We start from the raw sequence: 15,123 nt of genomic DNA, 5'->3' as shown, positions 1-15,123 counted from the left end.
CGCAATAGGACAGCGCTTCAACCAACCAGAGCGTTTTCCCAACAGCGGAGCTAGTTGATAGATTCAACTTTTGCCATATATCTGGCCGGCAAACCGACGAACACATCTTCCTTTTTTTAAGAATGACTTAAGTGCCGTTCTTTGCTCTTTTCTCAAAGAAAAACTTAACTCCAAGTCCTCCAGAGTCGCGGCCAAAGCCGATTCGAAAGACCGTTGTTCTCCATCAGCAGCCGCCATTCTTTGTTTTCAAGTAGCAGCAGCAGCCAGGTAACCGTCGCAACTCTGTCGTCATATGTTAAGCCCGCCCCCGCCTACTCTGTACACGACGTGATTGGCCTGACCCAATTTGGGTTTTTGTAGCTAGAAGGTTTATTGAGAGTGTCTAGACTACCCTGGCTGCGAAATACATTTTGCTGCCGCTAGGGTGCGTCTAGATTTCAAGGCTAGTCTTGGTAGGCAGTTCACTAGGTTTTGGAACAGAGTTACTGTTAACCTTTTGTATAGTCTGTAGTTGTTTGTTGCCTGTGAAGGTCGTCAGTTATCCAGGTCTTTGTTGAATATCTATCAGATTTATTCTTGTCAACTGGATGTGTCTCGCTGTTGCTCAAGATGTTTTGCCTCTCAGAAATGTCTTGAAAGATAGAAACTTGTCCATTTGATTAGATGGCTCAACAGTTAATTGTTGGGCTTGCTTACTGTTATGCTCTAGCATGCCGAAAAACAACTATTCTGCTGTTCTGTCTTAAAAACACACTAACTTGTTCATTCTTGCCCTGGAATGTTTTCAAAAATTGTCATTTGAGGTTACACAAAAGTCTCCATTCTTTGCAAAGTGATCAGTACTTCAGTTATTATAGAGAACAACTTCTGCAGAACCTCAGGCGGAATGAATGGTTGAGACACTAACGGAGACAGACAGATGTGAAGATGGAGAGATTAATGGGGAGGCTCAGACAAAGAAAGGGAGGTGTCACTGGCTCTCAGCACAGTGACAGCGGGAAGAAAGAGAGATATACATCTTTACAACACAGGAAGACACCTAATCTTATAGGAATGTATATTGTTTCTAGGGAGACGGGATCATAAAAACTCTTATTCTATGCAGTACTGCGAATTCCTATATTGCAAGATGCTTGCATAATTCATGTTCTAAACATTTCCAACCATTCGAGGTAGTCCAAGAATTCGAAGATATAGTAAGATTATTGTGTTATTAAAGTGAGTGACACCATTTGCCATGGCCATTTTTATTTCATCTTATGCCATTATTTCCAAAAGCAAATTAGCAAACTTTTGGAACTTCACTACAGTAAAAATCTGAAGTTGTATACATTTAAACAAAGTGAGATTTTGAGCCAGATTACTGCCATCTGGTAAAATTTTTTTTAAAAATAACATCATGCCAGGTCAAAATCATGTTATGACAATAATGGCCTGTAAATGTGTGATCTATGCAAACACTTGCTGAGTGAGAATTCTAGATTTGATGCCTTGTTATATATTTGGATATTTATTCAGACATTATCCAACTATTATTGGTTTACAGATTTCCATTCATTTTATTCTCACTCTCATGTATGTGTTAGGTGTGAACGTTTTGGATATTTTTATAGTCTCACCCATTTATTTCTGAGTATGATTGTCAACATTGTGGCTAATAGATTTTATTTAACACAGCTCTGTGATTAGGTCTTTCCCATTCATTCCTATGGTCGTCAGTTTTGATTGCGAACAGCAAAGAGTAGTGTGACTTTGACTCATCGAATGAAGTCTAGGTTTTATTTTTATCAGATTGCACATATAAAAAAGTCACCGTTTTGAACCACTCAGATTGAGCAAACCATTTTTTATTAAATCAACAAAGTGAAATTGGTCAAAAAAAGACAGAACAGCTTAGGAGGGTTAATATCCCTACAGATTCTCAATTATGTGAAACGTGTACATACAGTGCTATGCATAAGTTTAGACACCCATGCTAAAGTTGACTAAAAAGAGGAATAAAAAAATCATCTTTTGGAAATTGAACTTAATGCCTTAATTTAAAAAATTAGGAAAAATCCAACCTTTAAGGACACCAATTTTCTTTGTGAATGAATAATGTATCGTAAATAAATAAATGTTCTTCCTTAAAATACAGGGTGCATAAGTTTGGACACCCCTATGTTAAATTCCCATAAAGGCAGGCAGATTTTTATTTTTAAAGGCCAGTTACTTCATGGATCCAGGATACTATGCATCCTGATAAAGTTCCCTTGGCCTTTGGAATTAAAATAGCCCCACATCATCACATATAGCCTTCACCACACCTAGAGATTGGCATGGTTTTATTTCAGTTAGCATAATAGCTAGTTTGATTTGCATTGAGAGATGATCTTATGGAAAGTACTCCATGCCAATCTCTAGGTACGGTGAAGGCTATGTGATGATGTGGGGCTATTTTAATTCCAAAGGCCAAGGGAACTTTATCAGGATGCATAGTATCCTGGATCCATGAAGTAACTGGCCTTTAAAAATAAAAATCTGCCTGCCTTTATGGGAATTTAACATAGGGGTGTCCAAACTTATGCACCCTGTATTTTAAGGAAGAACATTTATTTATTTACGATACATTATTCATTCACAAAGAAAATTGGTGTCCTTAAAGGTTGGATTTTTCCTAATTTTTTAAATTAAGACAATTAAGTGAATTAAGTTCAATTTCCAAAAGATGATTTTTTATTCCTCTTTTTAGTCAACTTTAGCATGGGTGTCTAAACTTATGCATAGCACTGTATGTTAACATTGCAAAAAATTGTTTTAGTGTTTATTACTATTTAAAAGTAATTTCTTTTGAAAAAAAAAAAAAGAACATTATTAGTATAAGAAAAGTCTAGCATCAGAAGTTTGCAGATTTCATATGTGGTCATATGTTTCTGCCAACATCAACAACAGCAGCAGCATTGTTTCACTCAAACTGCACTGAAAAAAACGAATACTTGAATGATTATTCCTCTTCCTCTCCCAGGACGTACATTTCCCACTCATCCGTATTTCAGCGCTCAGCTGGGGGCTGGCCAGCTGTCCCTCTATAATCTACTGAAGGCATATTCTCTACTGGACCCGGAGGTGGGTTACTGCCAGGGCTTGAGTTTTGTGGCCGGCGTGTTGCTGCTCCATATGAGTGAGGAGGACGCATTCCACATGCTCAGATTCCTCATGTACGACATGGGACTACGGAAACAGTACAGACCTGATATGATCATACTGCAGGTACAGTAACATTCTTATGCTACAGATATATCATCAAATGGTGTTTTTTCCCACTTTTTTTTTTACACCTAAATAGTGCTTTTTGACATGGTTAAAATGATGTACACTCACATGAGCTGAAGACTGCAGTCATAACAGCGGCCTTTAATTCTACATATCATTGGCCTCTGTTTCCTTCACAGTGGCTGCAGTGTTTAATCACATGACCTGCCAAGTAGCAAGCATTACATTATTTTTCTGTCTCTTTTTATTTTCCATGGAAGAATGTAAGTCAGACGATGTGGAACAACATGTTGAATAAATGATGACAGGATAAAGTCTTTTTAAATTGTAGGCATTTAAATGAGTTGATCTATGATTGGATAAAAGGTGAATTCCTTGGACAATTAGATGTGTTACTCAAGTTTTTGTACACTACTGTTCAAAAGTTTGGGGTCAGTGAGTTTTTTTTTAATTTTTTTTATTAAATGTATTAAATTGATCAAACATGACAGTTAAGACATTTATATTGATTGTCCAGCCAAATAGGTTTTCACACTCTGTTTTTCATATCTGAACACAGCTGAGACAAACCCATATATGAGAGGACACATCATTGTCCCAAAGTCATAACTTTACCTAAAAAAAAAAAAAAGTAGTTACTGCGTTTGGCTTTGTACAAAAGGATTCCTCTTGTTCAAGAGTTTATGGGATAGATTATTTATGAAATCTTAACTAGCGTGATCTCATTATTATTATAATTTTAAATAGTTCTGTTCACTTCCTTTTAAGTAATGGGTTGCATTTATTTTTACTGCATTTAAAAATCACAAATCAAATAAACATTTAACATAATTAATCACATAATATATCAGCTTTGACAGCCCAGATACAAGTCCCCCCCCCCCAAAAAAAAAAACAAATTCCACAGATAAGCATGTAAGAAGAATTTGATCAGATAACTGTAAGAGATGCTCAATAAAAACACCACAAGTAACCATCACATTTTTTTAGTGTTCATCAGATGAGAGATATGTTTTATATCTGTTTAATGTATTCCACAGTATACCAGAATTCTTTATCCATGATAATCGGACATGCTGACTTCTGTCTTGTGTGTTCTCTCTTTCTCAGATTCAGATGTATCAGCTGTCTCGTCTGTTGCACGACTATCACAGAGAGCTGTACACTCATCTGGAGCAGTACGAGATCGGCCCCAGTCTGTACGCCGCTCCTTGGTTCCTCACTGCCTTTGCCTCACATTTCCCTCTTGGATTCGTGGCGCGAGTGTTCGGTGAATGCACACACCCTCACTCGCACTTTCATACGCACACACGCTCGCAATACACACTTTCTCAATCTAAATGAGTTCCTGAGATTACCCATTACCACAGTGCTTTTTACAATTATACATTTAGCAGAAGTATTTATTTAAAACAGGGACAGTCCCTTTGGACAAGTTCCTTGCTCAAGGGCACTATGGTTGTAGTTCATGAATTGCATACAACCTACAATCCTAAGGGTTTTGTTACCAGCTCAGATGTTTAACCACCAAGCCACACCAGCCAGAGATAAAAAGGCATCTTTTACTGAAGTAAAAAGTAAAAACGAAAGCACGCTAGGAGATATGAGCAGGCAAGTCAGATAGTGATTCTCTCAATTTCCACAGAAGTGTTTATGAAGATGGCCTGCATGTTTGCCATACTTTTGTTGTCTCGTAGGATACTGTGGAACACATACTGTACACAACAGCGCATTCTCTCTTTTGTCGTTACCAAATACATTCAGGGGCACACACATATCTGCATGTACACAAACACACCCTGACTGCGGAGATATTAACGAAATGTTGCAAGCTGGCACCGGGTGCCGGGGTGGTTTTACTGGTTGGGGAAGAATTTTTGCATTTGGGTTTTTCGCTTCCTTTGTTATTTGTCTTTTAAGTGGTGCCTGCTATTGCACATACTTTCTCAAAACCCATAAATCTTAGTGTTAAACTTTGGTGCATAACACGCTCTGCACTGTTTGTGCTACAGACATGGATGATATCTTAAATCTCGCGGCTTATTGTGCCGTTATGTTCGGAATCATGGTTGCGATTTTCACAATTTTATTGTTAACTAAAACTTAACAAACTTAACAACTTTAACAAATTTCTTTATTTATTGACATCACAGTTTTAGCCATGTAGTAATTTGTTTTTATGATGTATTTTTATATATTACATTTGAAAGGCAACCGCAATCTGAACAGAAAAAAACGTCATATTTGTTTTTATTCCCTCTGTATAATTTGCTGTATGAAAAATGAGATTTAATCCAAAAGTTCAGAAAAATCTAAAATATAGTTTTAGAACTGTTTTGCTATAGTAAAATTACTGTCTACATCAGGGGTTCTCGCTTTCCTGCAGAGTTTAGGTTCAACCTTGATCAAACTATCCTGCCTGTAAGTTTCTAGTAATCCTAAAGACCTTGATTAACTTGTTCAGGTGTGTTTGATTAGAGTTGGGGCAAAACTCATCGGAAAAGTGGATCTCAAAGGCCGGAGTTGAGAACGCCTGGTCTACAAATAGTATAGTGTTACTAGTAAGAGTTTTTTTATATATATGAATTTTTACATTTGTTGCTGAATAAAATTATTCTGAGGTTTCAGCTGACAATCTGGCCTTCTCCATTTATCATTTTTAGAGAGCTGAAAATTCATTGTCTCTCTTTATCCTACTTTGCAATCTCTCTTATCTTCTATGGGAACGCTGAAGTTAATTATGCATGATAATCACAATCGCTGATGCATGGCGACTGGCGCTAACTTTGTTTTGCCTAACCATGGTTCCGTGACGGTGTGTGTGGTGTGATTATAAGGTTGAATGTCATTGACCTTGTGACACACTAACTCGCATGACTCTTTCCAAGGTTAATCGGTTGAACCATCTTGGAACCTCTCATCTTATACTCATCTCACACTAACTTCCACACATAGACATTTCTGTTTGCAATCTTTTGTCTTCACACACATACAATGCAAATGCACAACTCTCAACAAATCTACTGGAGATTTTCAGTTGCAGATTTTTTTTCTTCTAGTCTAGGCAAAATGTGTATTCAATTAGATGTAATAAAGAAAAATGTAATATCAAAATATTATATATGAAACGTTATAGTAATAAGTTTGCATACATTTAGTTTTTAAACACACTGATCATTTTAACAAAATAAGAGGGTACAAAAAACTGCATGATGTTTTTTTTCTTAATAAGCTATTTCACATAACAGATGTTTACATATAGTCCACATGACAAAATAATTATGGAATTTACACAAACGCCCTAATTCAAAACTTTACATACACATACACATTCTTAATACTGTCATTAACTGGATGATCAATGACTATATTGTATATTTTGTGTAGTTGTGTAGTCATGAGATGCAAACAAGGGACTTATAAACATAGCGTATTCAGGGCAGAACTAAATAAAAAAATATAGTAGTTAGTAAATTAAATATTCTATATGTAAGGAATAATCCACAGCAAGGTGTGCATTAAACAATTTTAATGAATGGTGTTGAGGCAAAAAAATTGCCCTCTGCATATTGGATATTTAATTGTATATGCTTTATTTTCTGTTATGTTTTATTTTACCGTTGCCCTTTAACAGTCACTTTAAGTTAGTTTATAAATGCAAATAATTTAATAAAACTGTTTAGCAATTCTCAAATTTTTTTTTTTTTGGTATTGGTGCGTCCCTAATTTATTTATTATCAGGCATGCTGCTAATAGACTATTGAACTTCAGTTGTGAGCATATATTATATTATATTATATATTATATTATATTAACTGTAATATATTATATTGCAATGAAATTTTTCATATTGCAATCGAACATAGATGCCTTCAAATGGATTCCTTGATGTAAACTGAACAGTATTTATTGATTTTATATCTTCCAGACATGCTGTTCCTTCAGGGATCAGAGGTCATCTTCAAGGTGGCCTTGAGTCTACTTGGTAGCCACAAGCCTCTGATTCTCCAGCATGACAATTTAGAGTCAATTGTCGAGTTCATCAAAACAACCTTACCCAATCTGGGCCTTGTGCAAATGGAAAAAACAATCAATCAGGTAATATATGTGCCGGAGTTAACCTACATTCCAAATAGACGTACGACTCACATCAACACATACGCACTTACTTTCGCTAAGTGTCAAGGCAGTGGCACATTTGGGTGTGGATTCTTTTTGTGCTTTTGTGGTGACACCAATATATGTGTCTTTCCCTACACAATCAACGCATACTCGTGCTTGGGTGTGTCCCATGTTCATCTTCAAATGTGGTTTCGTATAAGTACTAGTTTCATCATGAACTCGGCACAAATAATAGATGGAGTTAGTAAAGTATGGGTGTTGCTCAGTGTGTGTGTGTGTGTGTGTGTGTGTGTGTGTGTGTGTGTGTGTGTGTGTGTGTGTGTGTGTGTGTGTGTGTGTGTGTGTGTGTGTGTCTCAAATGATTCTTGCATGAAAAAGTGTTTCATGCAAGACTATTACCAAGAGCACTCTTCTTTCTCTTGAATATTTTAAATGATGCCCAACCACTCACAATGAATAGATATAGCAGCAAGAAAATTAAGCACGTTTTTATATTTTTGGGAGTTCTTCTTGGGATTGGTAAATAAATTTTAGAGTAGTAGACACATATAAATGAAAAATCTGTAAAAGTGTGTGACCTATGTATTACGTCTTTCAAAGCCATATGATTGCTGTGTGTGGAACGGATTAAAATTTACACCTTTATTCAATGAATATCGTTTCCTGTCAAGTAGACAGTGATGTAGGACAATGATAAATGATGATGAATTTTAATTGTATCTAATCAAAATTCATTGGACAGTCTAGAATGAGAATCTTTTTAAACATGTTACAATTTATCTATTTGCTTCATATATAAATGTCTACTCTTTTTAAATTATATAAATATAAATAGTAGTATTTGTGCATGTAGTTCCACTGCCATAAACATGACTCTGTTATAGGATCACCAGGATAACAATTTCATTGAAGATGTCTCTGTTTGATGTCAAGGAAGTGTGTATGAGCACCCTACACTTTTAGGAATTTATGAGACTCTAAAATGGCAGTTGTGAAGAGTGCGTGTGCACGCGCACACACACACACACACACACACACACACACACACACTCATACACAAAAACAGCTAAATGAAAACATACACAGGATGTATGTTTTCATTCTGTTGTTTTTGGATGTTGGATGGAGTTTAGACCCCCCTCATCATATAACTGAAGTTTGACATGCTCTTACTCACACACACGCACACAAAGAAACATGCTTTGACTTGCCCATCTTTGACATGCTCATCTTGTATATTTGTACATGTCTCCATGTAGGTGTCTGAGATGGATATCAGTAAGCAGCTGCAGGCCTATGAGGTGGAGTATCATGTTCTTCAGGACGAGCTCTTGGATGGTCCCTCCACTCTCAGCCAATCACAGCGAGTGGCCCAGTTGGAGAAGACCAATGGAAGCCTCCGACAGCAAAACTTAGACCTCCTAGAGGAGCTACAGGTGGCTCATTTTAACACAAGCAGAATCCTTTTTTAATACATGCATTTAGATAGATTACAGGCTTGAATTTTCAACATTAACAAGATGTTTTTCATTAGTATTATTTATTCAGCTGTTAGTTTCCCTGCAAAAATTCTTCCTGAATATTTTGTACTTTTTTTCTTTTTTCTTTTTCTTTTTTTACATTGCATTTGGCTGACATTATCGTCATTCCATCAGGTTGCCCACGCTAAGATCAGGTGGCTGGAGACTCGTGTGGACGGCCTGATGAATCGAGAGTCAGAGCTGCAGTCGGAGGTAAAGACTCTCCAGCAGGAACAGACAGAGCAGCAGCAGACTGTATCCAATCTCAGAGATCTCCTCAGGAGTCTGGGTATAAACAGCCCCTCTCCTGAGCAGGACAACCTCACCAACACAAGCAACAACCAATAACTATTGCCAGTGAGGATACGGAGTCAATTCTTTATAAACACTCAACTGTCATCACCAGCTCTGCTATCAAGCTCCTCCTGTAAATATCACATCTATCATACTCCTATTGGCTCTGTCGTTCTTTAAACAAGCCATCTTAGTGGAGGGTTTTCAGGGCACTGGCGTTCCTTCAACTGAGATGATTTTGGAGATCTTATCTTGGTCTTTCTCGCCAGAACTGATCAAACAACCTAAAAGATCAAAGCATTAAACAGCTCAAAATAGCTGAGATGCCTCTCTGGTTCTTACAGCTTTCGTGACTGGCTTTTACTTTATGGACAGAGAGGGTTTGGATCACTATTTTTTTTAATAGACACTCCCTGCTGTTGTTTCTGTGTTTTTAACATGGCAATGACCCCATCAAAGCCTCTCCATGGCAGATTTGATTGGCATTCATACATTAGATTGACAGTTCCCAAGAAAGCACTGAACAGCCCTATGAAAGGCTACAGATAAATGCACTCTTGCTGTGCAGTGTAATTTTGCACCGTTCTTATTTCGTGTGATTGTTTGTGTTTGTGTGTGAGCATGTATGGATGTGGCAATCAACCATTATATTCCAGTGCAATATAAACTAAAAAAAGAAAACCTTCTAGAACACTCTAAACCTGCACAATCTTCTGTTCTAACAGAAACCAAAGAGGAGCTTCAAAATCTGAGTGCACTTCCATAAACAGAGAAATGTTTAATTTTTTTTTTTCATCTGAGGCTCAGACCGAATGCTGCGGATTTACTCAGATTACCCAGAAATCACTTACACTCAACAGAAAATCTTGAATGACACATTTGCCAAAATAAGATTAAAACCATTTAAGCAACATACGGTTCCTTTCATTATTCCTCACAAACTTCACGTATAAACTCAGTATCCATCAATTTCTACGCGTCTTTTGGATCATTTGGATTTCGAGGTTTCCAGTGATGGCGTTTTTAGCTACTTGGCGGAAAGTATTTTAACACTTTCTCAACTTAAAAAAAAACTTCAGGTGCTTTTATTTGTGATAGTGTGTTTGTCTGAGCACACTGTACGCAAGTGTCTGTTTTAAACGAGTCGTCACCTGTATTTTAGCGTGGTATATTTTGGCAGTAGGAAATACATTGGAAAAAGGGTTGTGAGTGAATGAGGAAAGAAAACAGATCATCTTGATTCATTCGCGTGACAATATGCCCTTACCCTTTGACCTCTTGTGCTTTTCTGGAGAATTCCATTCGTGTTGGAAAGACAGGGACACTGTTAAAACATCATTCTTGATGAAGTGCTTTATTTTTATTGGTTTTTATTGAGAGTATTATTCTTATTATATGCATTAAATACATTTTAAATAGTTTGATGTGAGTTGTGTTGATTTACTTGATATACAGCTTTGGTTTCATTTCAGTTGTGTGTGTGTGTGTGTGTGTGTGTGTGTGTGTGTGTGTGTTTCTCGCACCAAAGAGCAATTCCATGTAATACTTTGAATCGGATGTTCTGTTGAATCGTTTCATTAAACAACATTGCACCTGGTTTTAACGATCTACAGTGAATGCTGAGATGCATTTCTTCAGGAAAGCATTTGTAGAAGCTTTTCTGTAAATGAAATGCTCCACATGCTTCGACTTGTTAAAGTGAGGTCAAGTTTACAGTTCGGCTAAGCTGGATTTCTTTCAATGCCTGTAAGACGCTTGAAGAGGTGAGTTTGTGTATGTCTGTGTATATAGATATAGTTGCAATCAAAATTATTCAACCCCCTCGACCTGGAAGACATTTTGCTGCAGAGAACAAAACTTTATGAAAACAATTAAAGGAATCGGGAAACTATTATAAAATGTTTATTCATACAAATTTGAGTGATTCTGAGAATGTAAAGTTGATGAAAAAAAATAAAATTGGTAATAAAACAACATTTTGTGCAGAATCTTTTATTCTTTATAACCTCCAATAAATTCTTCCTGTAAGAGCTTGGAAGTTTCTGTCACCTCTCTGCTGCAATCTCTCTCCATTCCTCACTTGAAAAAGCGTTCAGGTCACTGATAATCTTTGGTTTTAACATTAACCACTGCTTTCTTCAAATTCCACCAAATTTTTACAATATTTAAATCTGAAGGCCACTCAAGAACATTGTACGACTGATCTCTGATCCAAGCTTCAGTAGATTTGGATGTGGGATGGCTGTCCGTCCATTGATCATCAAGCTTCAGTCTCTGCACCGAAGACATCACCATCTTTACCAAAATGCCTTGATACTTCAAATAATTCATGGTGAATAATTTTGATTGCAACTGTGTGTGTGTATATGTAAATATCTATGATCATATTGAATGGTATTAATATTTATTCCAATTATTTAAGGATTAGTTTACATTTATGCATTTTATTTTTTAATGTATTCTCTGCCAATTAAACCCAACCTTGTTGTTGCTTGTGCCATGCTCTACTCCTGTTTGAATGAATATAAAATTCAAATAAATATATTTAGAACATTTTATTATGAATATGATGACAAGTAATACATTATATCAGAATCGTCAACAATAAACTGCTACATCAGTGATCACTATAGATTAGGCTAGTGTTTCTAAAAGTATTTAATCATTCTTTAGTGAAATTTTCTGTATGAAAATAGTTAGGAATTGATGTAATATTAACATTGAGGATAAGCAGAAAACAAAAGTGATATGATTTCACTTCAAACCCGTGGATATCATTGTGTGCTTGTTTCTGATGTGTTTAATTGTAATTCAAATTAAATCTGTATAATATAAATGTAAACAGATTTATCATAGAAATCTGTATAAATTGCAATGTCTGTAAACATAAGATTGGAAGATTTAACAAAAATAGTATATTGGCTCTTATGAGTCCTGAGCCAAAAGACGTTTCCGAATCCTGTTATAGGCCATTAATAACTTAAAACCTAAGAAAGTGCTTTCATCATATGTTTGTTTTGGATGTGAATGATGTCGCCATGTGTTGGTCTTATTGATTGCCTAACTGCTACACAACATTCATCGGTGCTCATCAAACATTTCTTAAACCACGAGCAAATACAGTGTGTTTTAGCTTAAGCCCTGGAATCAGTGGAATCTGTGTGATGTGTAATAGCCCACAACTTTCAAAACCAATGATCAAAGTCAAACGACAGCAGACATACACATTACTTAATAACAGGTGGGTGTTTAGATAGGAGGAAGCTACTTATCTGAGCCGTTTTATAAGTTGATTTATGATTAAACTAACCTTTTGTGTGTGATAATAAATGTAGCAATATAACTTTATTTTCCACAATCATGTTAACTAGAACAAAGACTTTCTCTGATCAACTGCTTTAGAGCCTGTTCCTCAGCTGTCATGTTTCACAAACTGAATGTTCTGTGTTTGTGAGTGCCCAAATATTCTAGGTAGGCTAAGTGCCAGTTAAGCTCAGTTTAAACCATCTATAATACATTCAGAACAAAATGCACTAGCACACATCCTCCCACTCATTTTCTCACCCATCTTTAATTTCACTTAAATCTAGCTCTGTTGTTTTGTGTAATCAGAGCCGATCAGCTCTATACGCAGACTACGCAAGTTGCGTAGGGCCCCGCAAATTACTTAAGGCCCAGACTCCCTCTCGTGTCAAAGCGCGTCGATCAAAGTTGAAAAAAAAAAATCGATGAGAAAATTAAGCGGAACTATCCTTCTGGTCACGAAAAGAGAGAAAAAACACACCATGGGAGTGAATTGCGGAAACAGCTATCAGGTAGACTTGTGTTCTCTCCTCTCCAAGTTTGATGTCAGCAAATAATAGTAAGTTGATGTGCATCTCTCTCTAGTTTGTCTGTCTGTCTCTCACCCAGCGGGGCAGTGCACCTTTTGGTATTTATGTGTCTTGCTTGCTAACGCCGGCCACTTCCAGGGCTTCTGTGACTTTGTGCCTGACAAAAAATAGTGAGAGTTAAATATTACGTTTGATAAACGACAAAGGGCAACGGTGTTTGTTTATAAACTGCAGCTCGGAAACCGCGTCGTGCGTTAACATGCGTTCTTATGCGCGTGCACGAAACGAAACGCGCACTTTCCAGCAACACATCTGTGGGGACCAGTACAATATGGGCCTGATGCCACTCCTCATTAGGCGCACAAAACAAGACAATGATTATCTAGTCTCCAAGTCAGTTTAGTTACAACTCTGCAATAAAGTAAAATGGAAAGCAATGTATTGACAATGACCATTGATTTATAGGCTATATTGCATTTAAAATGTTGATTGGCTGGACATAGGCCTACTGGTCAATATGATGCACATCCCTCAGTAAATAATAACCATCAAGTATTGCTTTTATCATTTAAAACACAGTGACATGCTGTGGTACGCCATTTTAGCTTTTATTCATTCACAGGATGCATTTTTGATATTAATAATTAAATTTGTGCTATTTAAAATGTGAACTCTTGATATTAAGAATGTACTTTTTCTAGTAACAATGTCTATTTCTGATATCAGGAATTACATTTTCATTAGTACTAGTTAAAGGAAGGAGCAAGGAGGATTGTAGTGGGAGCACTGGGGTGTCAGGTGTGACTGTGTGGCAATTGGTTGACATGGCTCATGGGTCAGGGAGGGCCCCTTAGGATCGGCTCTGTGTGTAACAGCTGAAATCAACACATCTTTTGGCAAAAAAGGTGTCAAAATAGTTGCTGGTGAAACCACCGTTCCATTGTTCTGCTTCCTCCTCACCTTTCATTCACGTACACCTTTCTCACCTATTCTTCCTCTTGGCAACACTAGAGTGATTTGTAGTTTTTGCCAACTTGTGGTTTTGCTACACCCGTCATGCTTCAGCCACTCCACACGGTCTGTAAGCAGTTTGGAACGGCACAGCATATCAACAGTTACTCTGGTTGTGTAAGATTTCGGTTACACTTTATTTGGTAACACTTTATCTTAAGGTGTCTTTGCACTGTAATTATACATTTAACTATTAGGGTTTGGTTTAGGGTTGGTTGTATGTAATTATGCATACTTTATTGTTATTACTAGTAACTACAAGTAACAATGACATTGTAAAATAAAGTGTTACCAAGACTTGGGCGATGGGCTGTGCTCGAAGTGGGTACACACTTCTATATTTTGAATTGAATTAACTTGTCTTTACAATATTACATCACATTTTTTACACAGAGTATAAATGGCTTTTTCTACATATACATTTAATATTTTATCATACTTGGTTGATTTGACGTATATGATGTGTTATACAGCAACATTTAATCTTTATAATTTAGGGTGCGTTTAAAAAACAATGTAAAGGGCTTGTTTAAAGAGGATAGTAATAGAAAAACAAGCCTTAGCAAGCACCACTAACTATCTTAGTCTTTATATTTAGTTTTCTGCTTAAAATAAATGCATTAAAAGTGTAAAAACTACTAGACAAGTTTATCTTATGAGCACATGCAGAGGGCAGAGAAACACATACACTCAAATGGGATGGTCAGGAAACAATCTGCCCTGCCTATAAGCTTCATGTGCACAGAGGAAATGTAGCCCAGGACAGCATCTGAAAACATACACAACACACACACCAACTTTGCTCTTAGAGACACACCCAAACCTCCCTGGTCTTATTTCAGCCTATCCTGAGAAGGCCCTGTAGTGAAAAACACTGTATGGCGGTTCAGGACATTGAGGTCACATCCGAAAATGTGGCAAATGACCCATTTGGTGACCCATCCCTCCCTTTTCTTTCTCCCTTTCCTTCTTTTTTCTATTCTCCTGTGTCTGATGCAATGCAATGTTCATTGGTTCCAACCCCAAATGTCCATGTTCATCCGTTGTTTCTACTGCAACACTGATAAAAAAGGTTCCTGGCAAAAGACGGA

General features: G+C 36.8%; 1 protein-coding gene across 7 annotated transcripts in view; it reads left to right on the top strand.

Moving 5' to 3' along the window:
* tbc1d1 (TBC1 (tre-2/USP6, BUB2, cdc16) domain family, member 1) overlaps positions 1-10,609 on the top strand; it is a 76,356-nt gene extending 65,747 nt beyond the window's left edge. For all 7 annotated transcript variants that reach the window (XM_081362140.1, XM_081362139.1, XM_081362137.1 and 4 more), the window contains 5 exons: positions 3,005-3,249; positions 4,363-4,522; positions 7,181-7,350; positions 8,634-8,810; positions 9,030-10,609. In XM_081362140.1, the coding sequence (XP_081218266.1) occupies positions 3,005-3,249; positions 4,363-4,522; positions 7,181-7,350; positions 8,634-8,810; positions 9,030-9,242 (965 nt within the window). In that variant the 3' untranslated portion in view covers positions 9,243-10,609. The remainder of the gene's footprint in view (positions 1-3,004; positions 3,250-4,362; positions 4,523-7,180; positions 7,351-8,633; positions 8,811-9,029) is intronic.
* Positions 10,610-15,123: the final 4,514 nt, after the last annotated feature.

The sequence above is a fragment of the Scardinius erythrophthalmus genome, assembly GCF_964197995.2.
Source record: "Scardinius erythrophthalmus genome assembly, chromosome: 3".
NCBI lineage: Eukaryota > Metazoa > Chordata > Actinopteri > Cypriniformes > Leuciscidae > Scardinius > Scardinius erythrophthalmus.
This window is presented reverse-complemented; position numbering and strand designations above follow the sequence as displayed.